Genomic DNA, 23,186 nt, shown 5'->3' on the forward strand with positions numbered 1-23,186 from the left:
AATTGAGATAAAAATTAAAAATTAAATAAAATATTATTAGAATATATTTTTAATATTATTTTTATTTAGAAATTTGAAAAAGTTAAATTATTTATTTTATTTTGTATAGAAATTTAAAAAAATTAAAATGATTAAATAAGATAAGATGAGATGAATTGAGAAGTTTTGTTATAAAAAAAAAAAAAAAGTGTTACGCTGACATCTCAACAGTCTATTGGATGCAGGTGTTTACACCAAATCCTAGGTCATCCAAGGTGCACTCATATTATTATCCTTAAAGAGTGGGGCTACTATGCCGCCCCACTCTTATCGCTAGGTGTACTGCCCAGTATTTTTTTTTTATATATTTTTTTAACATATTTAAATATTTTTAAAAAATAAAAAAATATATCAATACATTTAAAATCACTTTCTTAATCACTAAATAATAAAAAAAAAATTTGTTGTCAAATGGAGCCATCAAAATAGAGAGCCATACTAGTTTTATTATTCTCCTTAAACACTACTCTGCAGAACATAAGAAATTCCGTATCCTTGAGAAGACCAATATCATGACGGTGATTATTCTTAAATTTCAAATTAATACTATTTGAGACAATTCTCAGCGGTGATTTCAACGGCCACTTGCGAAGAGAGAAACAACTTCAGATGATTTAAAAAAAAAACAATCTATATTCTCTCAACCACTATATTTCTTATTTCAAATTCACTTTTTGTTTAGTCCGGTGAGCATTTTATTATTTGAAGTGCTAGGGCTCATTTTCGTTATTGGTCTTGTTTGTTGACCAAGGCCCACATTTGGTCAATTGTTGGTCCTGATCTTTTGCATATTGATTACCCTTTAAAGGCTTAGCCCATCATTATTGGCTCAAGCTTAGCCCATACTTTATTATTAAAAAGATACTATTATTAAAGTTTTAAGGAAAACAAATTCACATGGGTTTAATTAAGCTGCCGTTTAGATTCATCGTAACTCATTTAATCTAATTATTATGATTTTTTAAAAATTTTCATATAAAATATAATAAATAATTCAATTTTTTCAAATTTTAAAACAATAATAATATTAAAAAATATATTTTAATAATATTTTATTCAACTTTTAAGTTTTAATTTTTATCTCATCTCATCTTATCTTAACTCACTATTTAAACCTCACCTAACCTAAGTCAGTTCGCATCTCTTGTTTGAGTTATTTTAGCTGCGCTTTTTTAAATTCACATGGGCTTTATTTACATGTTGGCCTCAATTTTATGATAGTGTAAAGGATATTCGACCTAGGTTCCAATACAAACTATAACATCCTACTCACCACAGTTAAAAGGATATCATTTTTTTGAAAATCACGGGAGTCGGAATGCTATTACTGAACTTTGACTTAAAAAATATTTTCTTTTATTCTGAAATAAACGCCATGAACAAAAACTCTATAAATAAAATCATTATGTATTAAAATACTGAGATCATAAGAGAGTGCATTGAAACATTTATTAAAAATTCTTATAATCTATGTCATAAAAATCATAATTTAAAATATCTATATATGATTTAAGTTACCGTTATGCCTCCCTGAACTAAGTCACGTTTAGCATCTCTACCTTTACAAATATTTTGACCTGGGGTGGTTTAAAAATATTAAAAATAAACTAAAATGAGTCGATAATTCGGTAAGAAACTCATCATAACGTAAACATATTTAATATAAAGTTTTCATAAAATATTTTCAAAAAACTGGCTTTAATAATAATATATATATAACTAGCTAATGTATGTTAATCCTAATTAATGATTAAGCTACTTACCTCTTAATGCTGCTTTCGAAACCTCATTTCATAACTAGTTATTTATACAATGTACTATACATTACTAAAATTAACTCTTACGACTTATTACAGTAATTTAGTTGTAAAAATTATACTTAATAGTTTACATCCCATAAATATTTCATATCATCCCTTTAGAACAACCTCCAAAGAATATAAGTCGAATGCAAAGGATACTGTTTACGCCATTAATGTAATAATATTTAAAGTTAGGTTTAGATAGTGAATTGAGATGAGATAAGTTGAAATAAAAATTAAAAATTGAATAAAATACTATTAAATATTAGAAGCTTAGGGGGTGCGAGGAAATGGAACTTGAGCTCGACAGAGGAGCGTGTTATGACCCTCCATGGAAGTGAATCTATTGACGAGAAGTCAGTGTGAAGACTTGAAGTGAAGATGAAGATATCACTCGGTACGGTGCCATTTGGAGCTAGAAGAGAGACACCGCCATTTGGAAGAATAAATTAGATGCTACGTTTGGAGCTGTTCATTTAGGGTCAATGATGTGCGTTTTATGCAGGCCTTTCAGTTTACAATAGTCTGTTATTTTCTTTATGTGTTGTCTACAGTCATTTTATCATTTTGCACTTACTGTTTGGGTTGTTACGTTGAGTGTGCCGAGGGAATTGTAAAAGGGGGAAGTGAGGTAGAAGGAGAATTATTCTGGATATTTCTAAAGGTTTTCATTATTCTTTCATGGAGGTTATGGGTGCCTCGAATACCCTTTGTACACTCGGAGATATTTGAATCGTATGAGCATATTTCTTTCTAGCATTTACTCTACTTGGTTATGTATTATATTACTATCCGTAAGGGAACCATAACAAGTGGTATCAGCTAGCAGTTGATCCTCATGGACGGGGTAAGATTCAACTAAGAGCAAACAAAGTTGCTTGAAAATTTTTTGGATAAGTTGTTGGAGGTGAAAGAAATAGTGAAAGGAATGCAAGTAAATTGTAAGAGAATATAGCAAAGTTGTGTGGAGATAAAGCAGACTCTATGGGACTGGCCAGACGAAGAGGAGGAAGAAAATGGACCGAATGATGAAGATGAACTCATGGAGGAAGCCATAGAAAAGGCACCAACGGTGGAGGGGAATGTAATGGTGGCCACAGAAATTACCCTCAAAGAAATGCCTCTGCCCTCTTCTTCTCAACCAATTTTCGAAACTATGCGAAACGCTTAGATTCACATTGTTTCCTACACTTCCAATCTCTTCATTTATTTTCCCAGGGCACAAAGATATTCGATGAAGAAGATGACGGGAACATGGATTCCATCATGGCGATTCTCGAAAAGAAGATTTCTATTGTACGAAGACAAACTGAGTGTAGAAGGAGAAAATCAAAATCCCTCCTAAGCCTCCTCCTACCAAAAGGAACGTCGCTCTTCACCGTGCAGATTTCCGTGACAGCCCAAACTGAGAAGACCATTACTCTGGAGATTGAGCCTCCGCCACCTACCAAGGGTGGTGAATTTTATTTTTTATTTTTGCAGTAGTCCATAGAGGAACAATTGATGGACGACCTCCAACCTCTATTCCAGTGGAATTCTTTAAATTGGATCCCCAACCACAACCTGTGGAGGTCAACGTTAAGGTGTGGGGGTTGGAGTTTGAAGATGGATGAGGAAACCGTTGATGGTCAGGTGAAGTGTGACAAGGCGGTGATGTTAGGAGATAGACACTATATTGTACCCCTTGGTTTGTGGAAATTTCAATGAGAAATGGTGTGGTTCTGATCTCTAGGTGTTTGGTGTTCAATGATGGGTGTTTTAGTACGCTGGCTCGTCAAAAGGAATACTTGAATTTCAATTGGCATCCAAATGAAGATTATATGTTGATTGAGAAATTTTGTGGAAATCATTTACCATTGTTGGAAATATTTTTGAAAACTTTGAGATTATTAGTGCTTATCCTGTACTCTATGGTGGTTCAGATATGTTATTATATGCTTGGGACAATGTAGTTACTTGGCAACTAACACTTACTCATCAAGAGATAAGGGTAGAAATTAAAGGGGATGTGGGCGAAGGTGTTGGTGAAAATAAGGGAGGAAATGAGGTTAGGAATATCCTCAATGATTTGAGCGCTAAGTTTGATTTTTTGTTCATTGAGAAGAAACGATTCCCAAAGAGGATTGAACCAGTTGGGGATGGTTTAAATATAATGAAAGAGAAAGAAACGAGTAAAGAGAAGAAATTGATTTGCCCGAATATGCAAGTGCAGTGTCTTCTTTTGAATTCATGAAGAAGAAGAAAGAGGTGAGTTATTTTGGTGCTTCTGTGACACTGATCTATATTCCCTTGAGTTTTTCATGGTTAGTGGGGTGTGTTTTGGGCATTGGGTTGCTTGTCTTTCAATGGATTCCATGGATGAATTTTGGGTTAAGTCGAGTATTTAGGTGTTTAGCTGATGCTAGAAAAATGTTTGAGAAAATGCCTCATAGATATGTGGGGTCATGGAATGTTATAATTTTACTTTACGTACAAAAAAGGGGCACTGGGAAGAACTTGTCATTTTTCTTTTATATGAATAGCCGGGAAGAAGTAAAACAAGAGAATGATACCCTTCCAAGTGCTCTTGAATGTTTTACCAAGGTGGGAAGAATTGAAGATTCAGGGGAAAGGTTTATGTGCAAGAACTGCAAGGAAGAAGTATTGGTGGTGAATCAATTTATGCTGGACAAGGCTCCTTCAGTCGCTACATTCCACTTGAAAAGAAGAGTTGGTACTATCGAGGCCTGGATCCAAACATATTGAATACATATCCTAAGTCGGTTCTAGATAGAGTGGAAGGTGCTAATTACACTAGTGTTCTTGACCTTGAGGCCAAGCTTTTTTAACGGGGGGAGATTGTTAGGAGCTAAGGGGGTGGGAGGAAATGGAACTTGAGCTCGATAGAGGAGAGTGTTATGACCCTCTATGGAAGTGAATCTGTTGACGAGAAGTCAGTGTGAACACTTGAAGTGTAGATGAAGACATCACTCGGTACGGTGCCGTTTGGAGCTAGAAGAGAGATGACGAAGTTTGGAAGAATAAATCAGACGTTGCGTTTGGAGTTATTCATTTAGGGTCAATGCTGTGCATTTTATGCAGGCTCAGTTTACAATAGTCTGTTATTTTCTTTATGTGTTGTCAACAGTCATTTTATCATTTTGCACTTTCTGTTTGGATTGTTACGTTGACTGTGTTGAGGGAATTGTAAAAAGGGGAAGTGAGGTAGAAGGAGAATCATTCCGGATATTTCTGAAGGTTTTCATTGTTCTTTCATGGAGGTTATGGGTGCCTCGAATGCCTTTTGTACACTCGGAGATATTTGAATCATATGAGCATATTTCTTTCTAGCATTTACTGTACTTGATTTTTGTATTATATTACCATTCGTAAGGAACAATAATATAAAATATTATTATTATTTTAAGATTTAAAAAAAATTAAATTATTTATTATATTTTATATAATAATTTGTAAAAATAAAAATAATGAAATGAGATAAAATAGATTGAAAGTGTCCCCAATCTGAATTGAAAGTCCTAAAAAGACTTTTGGATGCCCTTTGAAAAAAAACCTTGACGATGGGATAAGTTGCATTATAGTAATATATAAAGGGAGGTGGAAGCTTTAGCAGAAATGCTAAATGTTTCGAAAATGTGTTCCAAAGTTGTGTCTTGAATTTATTTATTTTTTAATTAGTGATTAAGAAAGTATTTTTTAATGATGTTGTGAATTTTTTATTTTTTTTATAAATGTTTATGATGATTAAAAAAATAGATAAAAAATAAAAATAAAATGCACGTTTCGACACACTAATTCCGGACAAATCTTCGGTAGGTGTAATTACTCATGGTTTAGAGAGCTACAGTAATTTTCTTAAAAAGGTTATTGAAATTACTAGGGGTGAAAACCGACCCATTCGGTTCGGTTTTTGGACTAAACCGACGCCGACCGAAATTTAATTTATGGGAGGGAAAACCGGCCGAAACAGGTCGACAGGGGGGAGAAACATTGGTAGAAACCGTTGTTTCATTTCTCTGGCGGTTCACGGTCGGTTCATAGACCGAGCTTCCTTTGAGAGAGTAAAGAGAGAGTGTTGCAGAGAAGAGAGAGAGAGAAAGGGTGAGAACAAAGAAGAACGCGAGGAAGAAGACGAGAGGAGGAAGACGAAGTTATTTTGAAACGACGCCATTTGGTTTAAACCAAATGGCGTCGTTTTACTTAATTTTTTTTTATTCGTTATGAATTAAACGACGCCGTTTGGTTTAATACCAAACGTCGTCGTTTAAGTTGTGTTTAAAACACAACTTAGGCTTAAAACAATGCCGTTCCACTTAAACTTAAGTAGAACGGCGTCGTTTTAAGTACAAAATATATATAAAAAAAAATAATTTATGTAGTCGGTCGGTTCAGCGGTTTGAATCAGTTCGAACCGACGCCGAACCGGCCGATATTGGTTTTCTCTATTTGCTGCCGCACGTCGACCGGTTCTCCACCGGTTTTGGTCAGTTCTGAGCTCCGACGGCCGGTCTGAGTCAGTCTAGGTCGGTTTTTTCAGTTCTTTGTACAACCCTAAAAATTACGGTAACAAATTCACATTGTACCGAAAGGGATTGAACTCATGCACTTGAGAATAAAGGACAAGAATATAATTGAAATTAAAACTCTCCTTATGCTTTACGGAAGCTAGCCGACACTTTTGACAAGGCACGGATAGCAACCATCACCTAATTGTGTGATCAGTGATCTTAAAAGAGAACGATAGAGAATAAATACAGTGGTGTTTGGCAACGAGATAGAGCTTTTAAAATGAGAAATGAGACTTACCGTTATAAACGTATAAATATTGTATAATTATTTTTAAAAAAATAAATAAATATGAGATTTATATAAATTTTGTTTTAATGGTAGATTCTACTATTTTTTAAAGTAACTACACAACGTTTGTACATTTCACGACTAGGGGTGTAACCGGTCCGGTTCGGTCCGATTTTGGATAAAATCTACAACCGAACCACTATGTACTAGTTTTACATTTTTTAAAACCGATTACGTCCCGATTACCCTCCTAAATCGGTACCTCCAGTTTTACCCATTTCCGGTCCGGTCCGGTCCGGTCCGGTTTTCCAGTTCTTTAAAAATGTAAAAAACATATAATAAAGTGTTACTTCTTATGATAAAATGTTATTAATAATTTAATATATATATATATTATGTTTAAAGCATATGATCAATTAAATTTTCATCTTTAAGATTAAATTTTTATTTTATAAATTATAATAACATTATCTTATATATAATTATATTAATAACATATGATCAAATAAATTACAAATGTTTATATTTAAAATTAACATTTTATGTTATAATTTATAAATTATAATATGAAATTATTTCATATATGATATATAATTATATATTATATATAAAAATTTAATATATAATTATATATTATATATCAAGCTTATATATATAAATATTTTGTATAATATATAAAATTAATTTTTATATATATTTTTCCAACCGGTCCTGTTCGGTCCAGTCCAGTCCCGAAAATTACGGAACCGAAATCGGACCAGATTCGGCCGGTTTTCATAATATAGGAACTGGTTCCGGACGTGACCAGTTCAAAACCAGACCAATCGGTGCTGTCCGGACCGATTTTTCGGTTTAAATTTACACCCCTGTTCACGACTACATCTAATATACTCTTTTAAAATAGAGGACTCTCTGAGAGGAAAAGATTAAGCAACGACTGAAATTCCAATCAACGATTTTGCCGAGACAGAGACTCACAAAAGGAAGTGGCGCAAAGTGGCGGGTCTGGATGGCTAGAGTCAAAGTCGGAAATGTTTGTAACGGTTTTCGGCGAGGTAAAGGTCTTGTTTTTGCTGTGATGGCTTTGTCGAGGGAGTTGGTTGTTGTTGTCTTTTGAATCACTCATTGACTACGATTCGGAATTTTTGTGTAATTAGGATAGCCGGATAGGAATTTTAGGATGGAGAAGTGTTCAGCGTGTTTGATTTGGCTTTGGATAGGGTGCGAACTAGTTTAGTTGTACTCAGTCACGAAAAACATGATATAATATTTTTTTTAATTTAGGATTGACAGTGATCGAGATTACATAGAAGATTTCAATCAATGATTATTTTAAATTAAAATAAATTTCTAATAGTCAATTTTTAAATTCTAAAATGATTCTTATCTGTTTAATAAATAATAAATGAGATTTGACCTAGTTATTGAATTTAATTAAAACTCCTAATCCATCTCAATAATTTATCACTCATGTATTTATCTAATTTGACATATTCAATATAATTTAAACACAATAAAACTTATCAATATTCCAAGTATAAATTAGTGAACCGGTCGTTACGTCATGACGTTAAGTTCTTTCAAAAGAAAGGAAAAAGTGATGTACTAGGATGGTAATTATCCTTTCCTTCGTGGATATGTCTCCCGGTCTCGATAATCTAGAGATTATCAATTCCTTCTTTATAATTAGTGAGCCATACTTTATATGTCTAACTTGTTTTATTCCTGACGAGTTGCTTCCAATAAACTAGAACGAGTTAGATTTTATCCAGCAATAACATATATATACCATAAAGTAAGTTCAAGGGTGATCATATTATCGCACACGACATAGTTACAACGGGCCCGCCGGTAATGATCATGGTTCCGAATGCTTTTTCAATGTGACAGCACGGGCAACACTACGATTTGAATGATTTCCATTCCAAAATCCAAATACATGATTTGGAATCTCATGAGGGAATCTGCTTTAGTCAGAAAAAAGAAATGATTAGACCCCAACAGGATTAATTCAATTATTTGGGGGCATGATCATCATGTCTTCTTCTGAAGTAGCGATAAAAAAGGAATTCCAAGGCATATTTGAGTCGTGTGCAGGTCATCCATTTCTGCGAGACCGATCGTCGTGATCTTGATCCGGAGACTACAAGATCAGACTTAGAAGCCGACAGTTAATTTTGGAGAAAATCCTTCCCTCCCTCCTTCCCGTCCAGCTAGCTAGCGTCGACGTAAGTATTAATATATTATATATCTGTTTACATGAGAGTGATGAAGCTGTACTTGTCAGTTCATTAGGAGATGAAAACATTGAAATTAAAGATCTAAATCCACTGTTTTCTAGTTCCTATTTAATGAGACTAGACTCTGATTTTTAAATTAGCAATCACATTAAATTAAATCTAAGAGTATATATAAGCCATCTGAGTTGAGCTATATTAATCATTGTTCATATATGTAAGTAAATGGTAACTTAGTGATCATCTAAATCTTAGTTGTTATTTTGATCTCACTCCCTCGCGGGATAAGTAGTAACATTTTCACTACAACTCTTGATCTCACAATTCTTGGGCTTTTATATATTTTAATTTCTAGAACTTTGTTGGATATAAGTATGAGCTAATTTCGTACATATTTTGATGTTTTGTGTTTGAAAATGGAGTTAATTTAGGTTGCTCAACGGATTTTATATCTTTTGATGTATTGAAAATTATGAAAATGAAGATAAAAATATATTTAATAAAAAAATTAAAGAAATAGGCATTATATAAAGTAGAAAAAAATATTAAAAAATTATTACATATATTTTTGAATGGATAGACAAAGACAAAAAAAATCTCTCCAATCACATGTAGTGTCCTCTTAACTAGCTCATGAGCTATACTATTCACTTCTTTATAGGTAAATCTCACTTCCCATTCTAGTCTTTGGGCCAAATTTCCTTCAATTATTCCATCCATGCATATGTAACCTCTCTGCTCTTTTATCTCCTTTATTAGTTTCTACACATCACATTCAAAGATGACTTTCTTAATATATAGCTCAGTGCATAACTTGATGGCCCTCCATAATTAATGCATAAGCTTATGCTAAGTCAGGTTCTCCAATGAAATTCTTTGTAGCACACAAAGCAATTAAAATCTCTCTTCGATTTGTGGTCTCTTAGCTACAAAAAAATTACTTATTTGTGACCAATTATTTATAATAAAAATGAATATTTTCAGTTAAAATAAATTTATTTTATCGTAAATAATCATTATCATTGCAAATAATCTATCATAATTTTTTTTTTTTTTGTAGTGTACTCCAATGCTCATTTTCTGATTTTCCTTATTCATAGCAGCATCAAAGTTGATTTTTGTATATATAGCCTTCAGTTGGCGGTAACGAGGTATAAGTTATTGAATCCCCCATCCCTAATTATATATCTCTCGTTTTAATTTAAAGATCGAAATGCTGCTTTCTCAAAAGAAAAAAAAAAAAAAAAGAAGGAAAATAGTTTCAATAGTTGTATAATTAGTTTTTTTTTCTCCATACGTTCTGATATTATATTAATATAATGCTATAAAAACGTTAATTTTAGGAATCCAGATATCTGCCAGCTTGACTTGTTAATTGGTACTACATATTTCTGACAGACGTACGTTCCTTGCGCATGTATATTTATAATAATTAACTTGTTTGGACAATAAAACACAAAATTATCAAAAAAATTTATAATTTAATTTCTTAAAACCAAATAAAAAATTATTTTTCAATTTCAAATCAGCTTTAACTTTTTATCTAATTATTACTTAATTATTATTTAAGTAAAAAAATCAATACAACTTTTACAAACTTAAAAATAAAATTATATTCAAACAATGTTTTAATTTTATAATATTTTTATTCAATTTTTCTCTATTATTTCTCAAAACCAGGCCAACAAAACATCTAAATTGATCAAATTATTTCACTTCTAATTACAGATTTTGACATACTCCAAATGTTCAAATGAATTCTTAGTCCTTGAATACTTAACGTACATTACGAAGAAAGTAGAGAAAAAATGGCAGAACGTCGGGATGATGAAGAGTTACGCAAGTTTTCGAAATTGTACAATGCTGTGCGAGGCGGTAATTTGGATGAGGTAAAAGTGATTCTTGAGTCTCTACCCCCCGATGCATTGAATTGTAAAATCCCAGATAAAGGCAAAACGGCTCTTCACACTGCTGTTACACATGCGCATGAGCATATAGTGGAGGCGTTGGTGATGCAAATGTCGAATAAGGGCTTGACCATGTATGATAGTGACGGTCACACAGCTTTAACCATGGCAGTCCTGCTTGGGAAATGGCGAATGGTGGAGTGCATGCTTCGAAAATACTTTGACTTGATCAGCATTAGACATTCCGAAGGGAAAAATCTTCCAGTTGTTATGGCTATTGATTTCGGGCATATAGAAATGGCGCGCCAGTTGTATTATCTTACTCCAAATAGAGATTTAATTCCACAGGATAATGATGAGGAGATTCAGGACCCCAATGGTGCTACGCTTTTTACCCGTGCCATCTATACTGGAACTTTTGGTAAGAACTCGTACTCTGGTAATAGAAATGTTTGATAAGAAATTCTATACATGATTGACATGGTTTAATATGATCTAGGTAGATCAGTTAATTTATTACATTAATCCACCTCGTATATATATACATATATATATATATATATTTATTCATTTGAGATGTTGGCAATATAAATATAATAATTCCTCTTGACCTTTTCTATGCATGTTCTGTACATGATACGCCTGGTACGTACGACGTACACATTATCAGATATTGCTTTGGGATTAATCCTAACCTGCCCACGTTTGGCACTGGCTCTTGACAAGGATGACGAGTCTCCCATCTTAGCATTGGCCTCTATTCGTCATTCCTTCCCAAGTGGAATTCAGCTCGGGTTTTGCAAGCAACGCGTCTACTCCTGTATTACCACTCTGATCCATTAATTCTCTTGCTTTGCATTATTGTAATATTATTCAATATTAATGGCTCATTTAAAAAAACACCATCAATAATATATATTGGATTACTTTTAATTTCTTAGTAATTAAAAAAGAAATCAAGATCCATGAGAATACCTAAAAAAATATTCTCCTGCGTAGAGTAGTACTCTTTAATCCCTCATCTGTTAATTGTAACAAAGACAAAAAATAAATAAAAAATCATAATTAATTAGATCATTTGGAATTAGTTAAAAGACCAGCTGGTAATTGAATCGGTATCGGGCATTTCACTGCAAATTTGCGTTGTGTGTTTATTAAAGAATATCATTTGGGATAAATAATTGTCAATTCTAACAATTGTTCCCTGAAATTATGAAAAGTTAGCAATCTCGCCCCTCCATAAAAAATTGGTAGATACCCCTTGAAACATTAGAAATTTAACAACAAATTTTGAAAAAAATTAATAAAAATACTGATAAAAATCCCAAGACCTGAGAAACATAAAAGCACTTAGTATTTTACAAATATATTTCTTAAAAGTATTTCTCTTTATGTTTTAGAATAATTATTTTTATCTTAAAAAACATTTATGTGAAAAAATATTATTTAAACATTATTATTTTTATTTGATAGGGTTATTTTGTAATTTCTAAAATATTTTTAGGGCTTATTTTGTCTTCTTAAGAGAAAAGAGGGTTCATTGCAATTTTTTGGCAGTTTAAGGGAATTGATTTAAACATTGATACTTTGAGGATGTTATTGTAAATTGGGTGGTAGTTTGAGAGGCTTTGTAAATTTTCTCCTATAAATATAAAACAAAATTTCATGTATTTAAAATCATATATATAAATGAATTTAAAGTATAAATCCATGACTACTTTCGATAAAGTGAAGGTAATATAAATCTAAAATTATATCCAATACATGCAATTCAAGAATAAAAAATATAATATGAATCTAAATAATTTCAGTAAGTGTTAAGAATGCATTTCATGTATCTGACTTCAAAGATCATCATATATAATTTTTCAAAGGTTCTCTTTTACTAAAACAAAAAAATATACTTAAGTTATAAAGTCGATGCTATACCTTAAGTTATTTATTCTCTTATTTCTTTGTTATCCTAGGGCATACTTAAGATTTGATTTGCTGATTTTTTTTTTTTTTTTTCATGTCGTTATAAAGAAGATTGATCACTCAAAACCTAGAATATTATAAGTTCTAGTACTATATTGTTAATTAGATTTGTTAACTTTTGCTTGCTAAAAAGATATGCGCATTCCATTCGCACCTCCGACCAGTGAGACTCGTTTGAACGTTTCAAACGGAGATCAACGCCAAAGCAATCAAGAAGATCAAAATATCATATCAGGTATGCTAATTTTGCCTTAGCTTACTTTCCCATAATCTTCAGTTTTTCTTTTGTGATAATGCTTTTTTTTTTTATAATTTTTTTTTTTTAACTAGAATGTGGTTATTTTAAAATTTGAAACTCAAATAAAAAACATATTGATTGATTGCAAAATAAGATCATGTAAAATAGTTATAAAATCAGTACTCTTAATATTATCTAATTATTTATAATGGCGTTGAATCTATTTTTTTTTTTTTTTTTTACAGTAGAAAAGCACATTCACTTTCATTAAGGTAAATATATATAAATCAGACAATACCATCATTCTAATACTTTCTGGGATAGATCCCATGTTAACACTCTTAGACATACATAATACTAGAGCATCATTTGCAAGTACATGATGAGCAACTTGATTAAACTGTCTGTACATAGCCAGTATGACAATCTTTTAACCCATGCAGAAAATGCTTAATTTCCTCCACAATATGCCCAAACTTAGTGAAATTCTCCCCAGGCTTTTTAACTGCGTCAACCACTAGCTTGGCATTACCTTCTAGCTTCACTTGTTCAAAATCCAGAGCACAACAAAACACACTTGCACTCAGTGCAGCTCTTGCCTTTGCAAACATGGAGTCAGCACCAAAAGCAGCAGGTTCCCTCAATACTACTAAGACTTTTTCCAGATCCTTGACCACCACCCCAACGCCATCTGAGAATGAGTTGTATCAAATGCAACATCCCATTTTGCTTTGACCCATGAGTTATATTAGGTAGCACCAAACCTTACCGTGTAACTTGTCTAGGATTGCTCTGGGGTACCCTTTCAATCTTGGCTCTCTGGTACTTTGTAACTGCTCCCTAGCTTGACAAACAAGACTTGTAGGGTGAAGGAAAAAGTTCTCATAGATGAAAACATTTTTTCTAAGCCAAATCTTCTTCAAAATCATGGTCATTTCAGCAAATTCTTGATGCTCTAGTATTGCAGACATATGCTCCATAAATGATAAAAAAAAAATCCAAACCCCAAGCACTCTGTTTTTGTATCTTAATGCAACCAAAACTCCAAACATCCATTGCTACCTCACAATTCCACAGGGTATGAATCACATCTCATCTTCAGAAACCAAACCACATATAGGACACAGATTAAATATAAGTATTCTCCTTTTTTTACTAAGTTTGATTTTGTTGGTAGACCATTATGACATGCTTTCCAAATAAAGACTTGAACTACCTTTGGAATAGGTAGATTCCAAAGATATTTCCAAAACATGTCTCGAGAGGATTGGTTGGAAGATTCCCCATTAAATCTATCATTCATCATTCTCCATAGGTGATAAACACTTCCCACAGAGAAAAGACCAGAATGTGTATACTGCCATATCTGTTTGTCCTCTCTCCATATCATACAAGAGGGACCTTTAGTGTAGCTTCAGCATCATCTGCACATAATTACCACTCACCATCCCCTCATTCCATTTGCAATTTTCAGTATCAATCAGTTCATGGATCTTTACTGATATGGACAGTGCAGTAGGAGGAGTCTGGATTTTAAAAGTCCAAGGTTTAGGAACTCATTTATCCTTGCATATTGAAACTGACTTTCCATCTCCAACTCTCCAGATCATACCTTCTTGTAATAAATTTTTAGCCCCCCTGAATTGACCTCCAAGCATATGAAGGTTGATATCCCAAACTCGATTGTAGAAAATCTTTATTCCTATAGTACTTCATTTGCATGACTTCGGAAACAAGAGAACTCAAATTCTGATGTAGTCCCCAACATTGCTTAGCTAGGAGGGCCATTTAAAGCATTCTAGGTCTCTAAAACCCAATCCTCCAATCCGTTTTGTCTTACTTAGCACTGACCAATTATTCTAGTGAATTTCCTTTTCTTGCTATTTATGATTCCACCAAAAATTCTAGATCATCTTAGTTATGCCTTGTAGTATACCTTTCGGAAGTTGGAATACAAACATACAATATGTAGGTATGGCCTGAACAACTGCTTTGACAAGAACCTCCTTCCTCGCTTGTGACAAAAACTTAAGTTTCCAATTGCTGATCCTTCACCATACTCTATCCAATATGTAGGTAAAGGATCTTGATTTAGCCCTCCTTATCATGACAGGAAGCCCCAAATAAGTCTCATAGCACCTAAAAGCTGGCACACCAGTAACACTGATCAAATAAGTTTTTGTCTAAGTTCTAGTATTCTTGCTAAAGAATAGTGATGTCTTATCTCTATTTGGCTTATGTCCCGATGCGACTTCATATTTACTTATCACGGTTTGCAAACACTACCACTCCTTTATTGAAGCTTTACAAAATATCAGACTATCATCTGTAAAAAACAAATGACTCAGTCTAAAATCATCTCTTCCTATTAGAATTCCATGTAGAGCACCATGCTGTCCAACACTAATCAAAGAAATATAAGGAGAAATTGGATCCCCTTGTTTGAGTCCTCTTAAAGGTAAAAACTTCTAACTTGGTATCCCATTTACTGAAACTGAATATGAGATAGATTGTTGGCACATCATAACACCACTTATCAATTTACAAGGAAAGCCCATCTTCAGCAACATAACATGAATAAAAGCCCATTCCATTTGGTCATAGGCTTCACTCATATCAATCTTTATAGCCATATAACCCTCCCTTCCTTTCAGCCTAGTAGACATCGAATGAAGAGTCTCATAAGCCACCAATATATTATCTAAAATAAGCCTATTAGCCACAAAAGCACTTTGATATGGACTAATCACATGAGGCAATATTTGTTTCAGCCTATTTGCAACCACTTTAAAGCGTAACTTATATAACACATTGGACAAACATAACACATTAGAACCCACGATCCATTCCCATTAAGAAGTTTTATAACAGCTGTACTAACCTGTTCTCCAATAATTTGCCAATATTTCTGATAAAAACATGTTGAGAAACCATCTGACCCAGGGGATTTCAAAGGGTACATTTGAAACAGTGCCTTTTTGACCTCATCACGCGTATAGTCCTTCTCCAATTCTCCTTGAAAATCAGATGGTATCCTTGTGTGGAAGTCCTGCAGAACATCCTCTATACCTGTTGGATTGGAAGTTTCATAAATATTTCTGAAATGTTCCATGAAAACCTTACTGATGTCATTCTGAGTAGCATATGAACAACCCCTAGCATCTTCCACATAGCCGGAATGATTAATTTTCATTCTTTGGTTAGCACACTAATGAAAATACCTTGTGTTACTATCCCTAACCTTTAACCAATGATGTTTGGCTCTCTGCTTCCATGCAATTTCTTCCTATTCTAAAAGGTCATCTAATTGTTTTTGAACTTGCTACATTTCCACCACACCATGAGCATCTCCTTCTCAAAATAATGAGACAACAGTGCTGTTTTATCCTTGATGATCTTCCTCATACTGGCTCCAGTGGCTACACTCCAATGCTTTAATTGTGCTCTACATTGATTAAAATGATTCTGGACTTGCTCAACCTAATCATTGCTCATCTGTCCAGATTGCTATACATTATCAACATTTTGACTACATTCTTTAGATAATACCCAACTGGCTTCAAACCTAAAAGGTCTATATTTTCTGGTATGAGTAATCTGAGGCCTCAATCTTATTAGTAAAGGACAGTGGTCTGAACTCCTAGCTGGTAACACACTTACCTCCACATCTGGATAAGCAACAGAGCATCTAAATCTAAATTAATTATGAATAATGAAAACACATATAAGACATGTTCATGTTCATAAATAATTAACTACATTAACGATGGTCATTAATCGAAGCCTTCACAAACATATTTCAAAAAAATATATATTGTTTTTAATTGAATAATTTTAATTATGCAAGTCAAAATTCTCAACAAATAATCTAGTTAATAAATTTTCAAAAATAGAGTAAATAACATTTAAGCTAATATGTAGAAAAGATTTAACGTCCTAGTTCATCATTTTCAAATATCTAGAAGTCGTTCCCTGGCCTATCATATACAGACTAGTACTCAATATTCAACCGTATAATGTATGAGAAATTTGTAATTTTTAAATATTCACAACATGAATAAAGAGTTTTTTTTTTCAAATAAAATAAAATTTTTCATTCTTCGATTACTAAAGTACGTATGAATTATATAATTAGGAAAATAAATATGAAATGTTCTAATTAACATTTTTAAAAATTCATGTTTTTAATATTTATTAACTTGACTTTTCATTAATATAAGAATGGATGATGTGGTATCAACATGAGCAAATGCCGTACTTCCAAATTAAGTTATATATGCTAGCTACAAGTTAGTAATTTAATTTGATATATTATTATTTTTAATTATTTAATTAAAGCTATATAATATGATAGTAATTAAGACAAAAAAAGTGAGAAGTAAAATTAATGGTGTGGCTTTTTATCGCTAATAAGTATTAATAATGATAGAATATATAGTTGATGATGTGGCTTTATAGCAAAGCTAGCTCATGTACGTACTTTGATGAGTACTAAATATTTTGCACATCAATTTAATTTACTGGTTGTGTATATATAATAATTTTGCTTATAGCTTTAATTGTTGGTGTAAAAAAAGAAATTGTATTTTGCTTATAGCTTTGTTGTATCTTATAATAAAGTTCTAGCTCACTACACAATTTTTTTTTTTTTTTTTTTTTTGCTTTGCAGTAATGTCAAGAAGTTGTGCCGTAGGAGTCCTCAACTTCTTTGGTATACCCCGTACACTCCATTGATTAATTTGTTTTTTTCTTTTGTTTTTTGTATTTTTATTATTAGTTTATTTATAATTTTCATCTAGTTAACTAATTGACAATGTCTCGAACATAATTGTCAAAGGAATCACGCAGTTGTACGAATTGAAGAAGATCCATGTCCAGTACAATGAACTTCTTTCTCACATGTGTAAAGTGATATCAGAATCAAAAACTCAGCAACTTGAAGATGGTCGGGTTTATTCTGCCATTAACCAGGCTACCAAGAACGGGAGTTTTGAGTTTGTTTCTAAGATGCTTGAAACGGACCTACGATTTATATGGTACCGTGATGAAGATAGAAGAAACATATTTATGCTTGCTGTCTTGCATCGTCAAGAAAAGATCTTCAGCATTCTATACTCCGGAGATATGATGATGAGCTACAACGCCATGAAATGTTTACAAGATGTCGATGGAAATAACATATTACATATGGCAGGCCGGATGTTAAAACATTCCACTCGGGTTAATCAAATCCCAGGGGCAGCTTTACAAATGCAAAGAGAGTTACAATGGTTCAAGGTCCTCTCTCTCTCTCCCCCCATGTCGTAGGTGATAAGCTAAAAAGAGAAGTTTATAAAATGACTAGCTTATAATCAGTAGCCTTATACAAGAATTGCTTTAGATTTGTGCAGTGTTTGGGAGTTGAACTTAATTAACAATTCCGTGTCATACTCCTAGATTGGAACACGACTTAATTACGATTTTCTCTAGTTCTTGTTTGAACTTGATCAATACCTCAAGTGAAATCGAAATAAAAATATGAAGTAGGCCCTTCCAACAAGACTCGACCCCGAGTCTACATTAGTTTTCAGCTTCATGGTACAGATCAGAAAGAAACACCAATGCACATTGAACATCTATTACATACAGGTGCAATATTAGTCTTTTATAATTCTTCCAATGCAACGTCATCCTGTTGGCATTTCGGATCTTGAACAATATTTTAACACTTAAAAAGCATGAAATAAAGACTGAGACCTTTTCTATCTTTATATTTTGATCAGGTCTTAGCTAGAAGGCAGAGGTTGAGGTACCGGGATATATAAGGATTAATGGTCTTATAGAATATCAATTCCAGTCTTTTTCTCTATTTTTGTACATGTCTGAAATATATTATATATATATATGTGTGTGTGTATATGCACTTAGCACTATATATTCAATGGAGCTCATGACGATTTAACATGGACTAGGTAGATTAATCTAATTTGGAAGCATTGATCATGACCTTGTTAAATTACTATTTATTCTGTGTAAGGTTAGATTTTCAGTCTTTCTAATACTATAAATGCAGGAGGTAGAGAGAATTGTCCATCCCAAGGATAAGGAAACTACCAACGAGGATGGTTTAACTCCCCGACAATTGTTTACGAAGGACCACGAGAACATGATGGAAAAGGGAGAGAAATGGATGAAGGACACAGCAAGGTCATGTACGGTGGTGGGTGCTCTCATTGTTACCATTATGTTTGCAGTGGCCTTTACCATTCCAGGAGGTAACAATCAAGATACGGGTCTGCCTATTTTTTTGAACAAAAAGTCGTTTAGGGTCTTTATGATATCCGATGCCTTGTCCTTCTTTTTATCCTCAACTTCAGTCTTGATGTTTTTGGGAATCCTTACCTCACGTTATACAGAAGATGATTTTCTCGAATATTTGCCGAGGCAGATGATAATAGGCCTTTCCACCCTCTTTTGCTCTATTGCGACCATGATGCTAACCTTTGCCAGTGCTCTTTTAATCATACTACATGAGCAATCAAGGATTGCAATTCCTCTCATTTGTTTGGGTGGTGTTCCAGTCACCATCTTCTTATGGATTCAGCTCCCCATTCTTAAAGATATGATCATTTCAACCTATGGGCCGAGCATCTTCGACAGGAAAATGAAACTGAAATTATAAAGCTGCAATCGGATATCATCATCATGTATATTTGTTGTATGAATTATTGGCATATCAGCCAAAACGGTATATATGTTCCCTTTTGTTGGGCCAATAAACCAATGGATGGATTTTCAACATAGGTTTATCTTTCATGTTTTATGGTTAATGGTTTTCGACCTATTATCATTAATTCATCAATAAATTATCCAACTATTGTGATATTTAAAAGTTTTTACATACATTGTTGATATTGTTCTATTCAATAATATTGAGAAACAATAAAATACTTCCTAATTTACCTTACTTCCAGTACAGTGGCTCAACCCTAATTACTTCCTAACTCATGACCTAATTACTCTCATTTAGATTTTTTTAAAATTCTTATTATTTTTTCGGTATGTGGCGTGCTACATTAGATTTTTGTTAAAGTTTCAAATGGAAGTTTGACGAAGGGAATCAATTAAAAAATTTACAAATTCGAGGATCATTAAAACTATAACATTGACAGATAAAGAGCAAAACGATAATCTCAACTATGAATCCAATAAGGAATTAATGAAAATTAATAATATTGGTGAATATATTTTGTTGGTTCAACCAGGTTGTCAGTCATGAGTACTGATCACAAATCTCCCATAAATATTTATATATAGTCAACAATCAATATTTGAAGAATGACTGTACTGCTGCTCAATGTAAACATCTCTAACACATTACTTGAGGTATTGAATGATTGATATATTTGGTGACTGGTGCATGATGGAGCATGGCTGCTGGAGTTCAGGGTGCATTGTTTTTCTATGAAGAATGATGCATAATGTCAGAAAAGTTCATTATAGCTGCTTAGCATTTGCTCTTCATGCTAACCCATTCAAGCACTTCAATCTTTTGTTCATTTTAAGAGTACTTTACTTGCCATGCTATAGATATGAAGAAATGCTGCAAAATGAATTGGTGGGAGCGTTGTACATGTTGAATGCACCAGGATGGAGTAGTGGGGAAGATACAAGCTGCTAGGGGAGGGATACCTAGAACTAGAATCCCTTAAAATTGTTGGGTCCCCATTAACACTACATCTAAATTTCTGCTGAAACATTATTTAGAACAGTAACTTGTAAATTTTAAATGTTTTGTGTGCCCAAGTTAACTATAATAACCCTAATCATCCGTAGGAATTAGCCGATTAATTCCCACGAAAGACAACTAGTATGCGGCAAAGTAGTATCGGGTTTTCATTGATTTTCACTCCTAACTTCAGTTCGTCTAAGAGGATTCAGTTTTACCTCTATGGATCTGGGTATTCCAGTGGGTAGAGAGGCGTTGTTAAGCATTTGAATTTGAGTTTCCTTTTTTTCTTTTAATGTCAATCAACATCTTACAATGAAATGAAGGTTGAGAGATTATATGCTCCAAGCCAAGAACTTTCTTTCCCAATCTCATACGATTTTGAAAGCACGACTCATTTCTTCATTTTCCCCAGCAGCTCTAATTCTGGATGTATTCTAAGAAAAGTTATTGCAATATTCAATCAAATACACACGATTTTACATTTCTGCCTATATTACAGTGCCATGAACAACATCACTGCCCATTGCACCTCAGTAACGAAGATTCCATTCTTGATTAGACATGTTTAATCTCTCAGGAGTTAGAACTCCTGTGATTTCAATACCAAACAATATTCTGGAGACTTTCTTAAATTTTAAAACAGCTCTGAGGACCAACAATACTTTTATATTTCATCATACTCTCCACAAGTTGAACATCCTAAATATACATGTTCATCTTGAGGGGGGGCGTTGGAATATAGCCTCACGGATTGAACAAATGGAGTTAAAATCTAAAGCTACACGTGTTAAACTGGAAGAGGAGAAGAAGAGTTAGTTATTATAGTTAGTCAGTTATTTCTCATTTTCCTTGTATAAATATAGTTCAAGTACTCTGTAATTAATCATTCAATTCATTCATGAAAGTATTTTCCAGTTTCTCCTCTGTTATCGTCTCTACGATCTTTTCTCACAAACCAAATCTCAATTCATCTGAAACTTGACAAAAATACTTTTATTTTGCTGTCCTTTTACTCTTAAAACGACGAAACTGGTGTCAATAGTAAAAACCTCCATCCAAACAAACACAGATTTACATTTTTAGCCAAGCATTTAGCATTGAAAATCGAAAAACTATAATACCCAATAGTTAAACAACCAAGATCGACCCAAACCCAGGAACCCTAACAGTCAGATCATTCATACCTTCGGTCAGAGAGTGAGACTGAGAGAACAAGCGAGCTGCGAGGGAGAGGCAAGAGATAGGGAGCTGCGAGCTGGAGCCTGTGAGACAGAGAAATCGCTAACGCAAGCGAGCTGCAAGGGAGAAGCGAGAGAGAGCTAGCTGTGAGCTAGAGCCTGTGAGCTAGAGAAATCCTTCCTAAGGGCATTCGAGGAATCGAGGAGAGGAGAGTTTCGGTTATCAGGTATTAACCGACCCGAATCGAATCATTGTGGATTGAAAACAAGATTTGCTTTTTTGGTTTCGGGTCGAATGATTGGGAATTTCGGACCGGGTTAACCGGCTAAATGAGCAACCCTATTAATTTAGTGCTATAGTTACCGCTCCCAGCTCTCGCCGGAGGTTATCGTTAGTTATAAGTTCTTTTTTTTGCTTTTTTATATGTGTATTTTTTAATATTTTTTAATATTTTTTTTAAAAAATAAAAAATATAATATTATTAAAAAATATTTCTTTAATTATTAAATAAAAAAAAATCACAGCGATAAAATGAAACGATAAGAATAATATTATTCATTAATTTAAGATTTGTAAATTCCGTACGACCCATTTAATAAAAGTGAAACCTATTATGAAAAATAAACTTTTTCGGCTGGGTTCTATTTTTTTTCAAAAAGTCATTTTTTTTTTCAAATGCCAAACATGTTTTTTCTGGTATTATGGCATGAATGAGGTGTTTTCTGATATTTATTTTATAACCTCTTCGGAAACTTACAAAGAATTTGTATTTGAAAGCCATCAAAATTATCAAAACGCATCAGTACGAAGCATGTTTTACCTGCAAGATAATGTCGCTGCAACAAGTAGCGACGACAATATTGTAACTGGAAAAAATTGTGATTTCTACTCATTCTCAATCATTTATTTGCAGCGACAAAAAATAGCGATAAAAAGTCATATTTATTGCGATTTTATCTGTCGTAGGGACAAAAAATAAACTACAGTAAAAAATTACCTTTCGCCATTAAATATTAGTTGCAATGCATTTAGGCGTAAATATCACTTTTTCTTGTAGCAGTGACGAACTAAAACCTAATTAACAGATTAGCCTCAAGTCAACCTGCATTTTTTGAACTAAATTCAGAAGGTGAAAGTCAAGAGCTCTTCATTTTTTTTTAATTTGAACATTTAATGGATTGTTTCGTGGTCTGATCCTGAACATAAGCTAGGATTTTTAATTGTGTGGCGCTGGAGATGAGAGACAAGGAACAATATATATTATATCCAATTCTGAGGAAGTATTTGAGGCTGGGAATG

At 33.2% G+C, this 23,186-nt stretch overlaps 1 protein-coding gene across 3 annotated transcripts; it reads left to right on the forward strand.

Annotated features, from left to right (window-relative positions):
• The first annotated feature begins 10,295 nt into the window (after nt 1–10,295).
• Nucleotides 10,296–19,776, forward strand: LOC121240249. 3 transcript variants are annotated; one of them, XM_041137644.1, is made up of 7 exons: nt 10,497–10,697; nt 11,009–11,203; nt 11,453–11,602; nt 12,893–12,994; nt 17,667–17,708; nt 17,835–18,274; nt 19,050–19,776. In XM_041137644.1, exons 2-7 carry the CDS (start codon nt 11,053–11,055, stop codon nt 19,656–19,658), a joined length of 1,494 nt encoding a protein of 497 aa, XP_040993578.1. In that variant the 5' UTR covers nt 10,497–10,697; nt 11,009–11,052; the 3' UTR covers nt 19,659–19,776. The 3 variants fall into 3 exon arrangements, with proteins under 3 accessions (XP_040993576.1, XP_040993578.1, XP_040993577.1); XM_041137642.1 differs by having other exon boundaries at nt 10,296–11,203; XM_041137643.1 differs by lacking the exon at nt 17,667–17,708 and having other exon boundaries at nt 10,497–11,203.
• The last annotated feature ends 3,410 nt before the right edge of the window (nt 19,777–23,186 follow it).

Source organism: Juglans microcarpa x Juglans regia, chromosome 7S, assembly GCF_004785595.1.
Source record: "Juglans microcarpa x Juglans regia isolate MS1-56 chromosome 7S, Jm3101_v1.0, whole genome shotgun sequence".
Classification (NCBI taxonomy): domain Eukaryota; kingdom Viridiplantae; phylum Streptophyta; class Magnoliopsida; order Fagales; family Juglandaceae; genus Juglans; species Juglans microcarpa x Juglans regia.

Bases quoted from the DNA above. Each gene is read 5' to 3' on its own strand.
- LOC121240249 (XM_041137642.1), top strand. From the start codon at position 10,684: ATGGCAGAACGTCGGGATGATGAAGAGTTACGCAAGTTTTCGAAATTG. The intron at 11,204-11,452 runs GTAAGAACTCGT...ACACATTATCAG, and splicing joins CATCTATACTGGAACTTTTG to ATATTGCTTTGGGATTAATC. The intron at 11,603-12,892 runs GTATTACCACTC...CTTGCTAAAAAG, and splicing joins CAAGCAACGCGTCTACTCCT to ATATGCGCATTCCATTCGCA.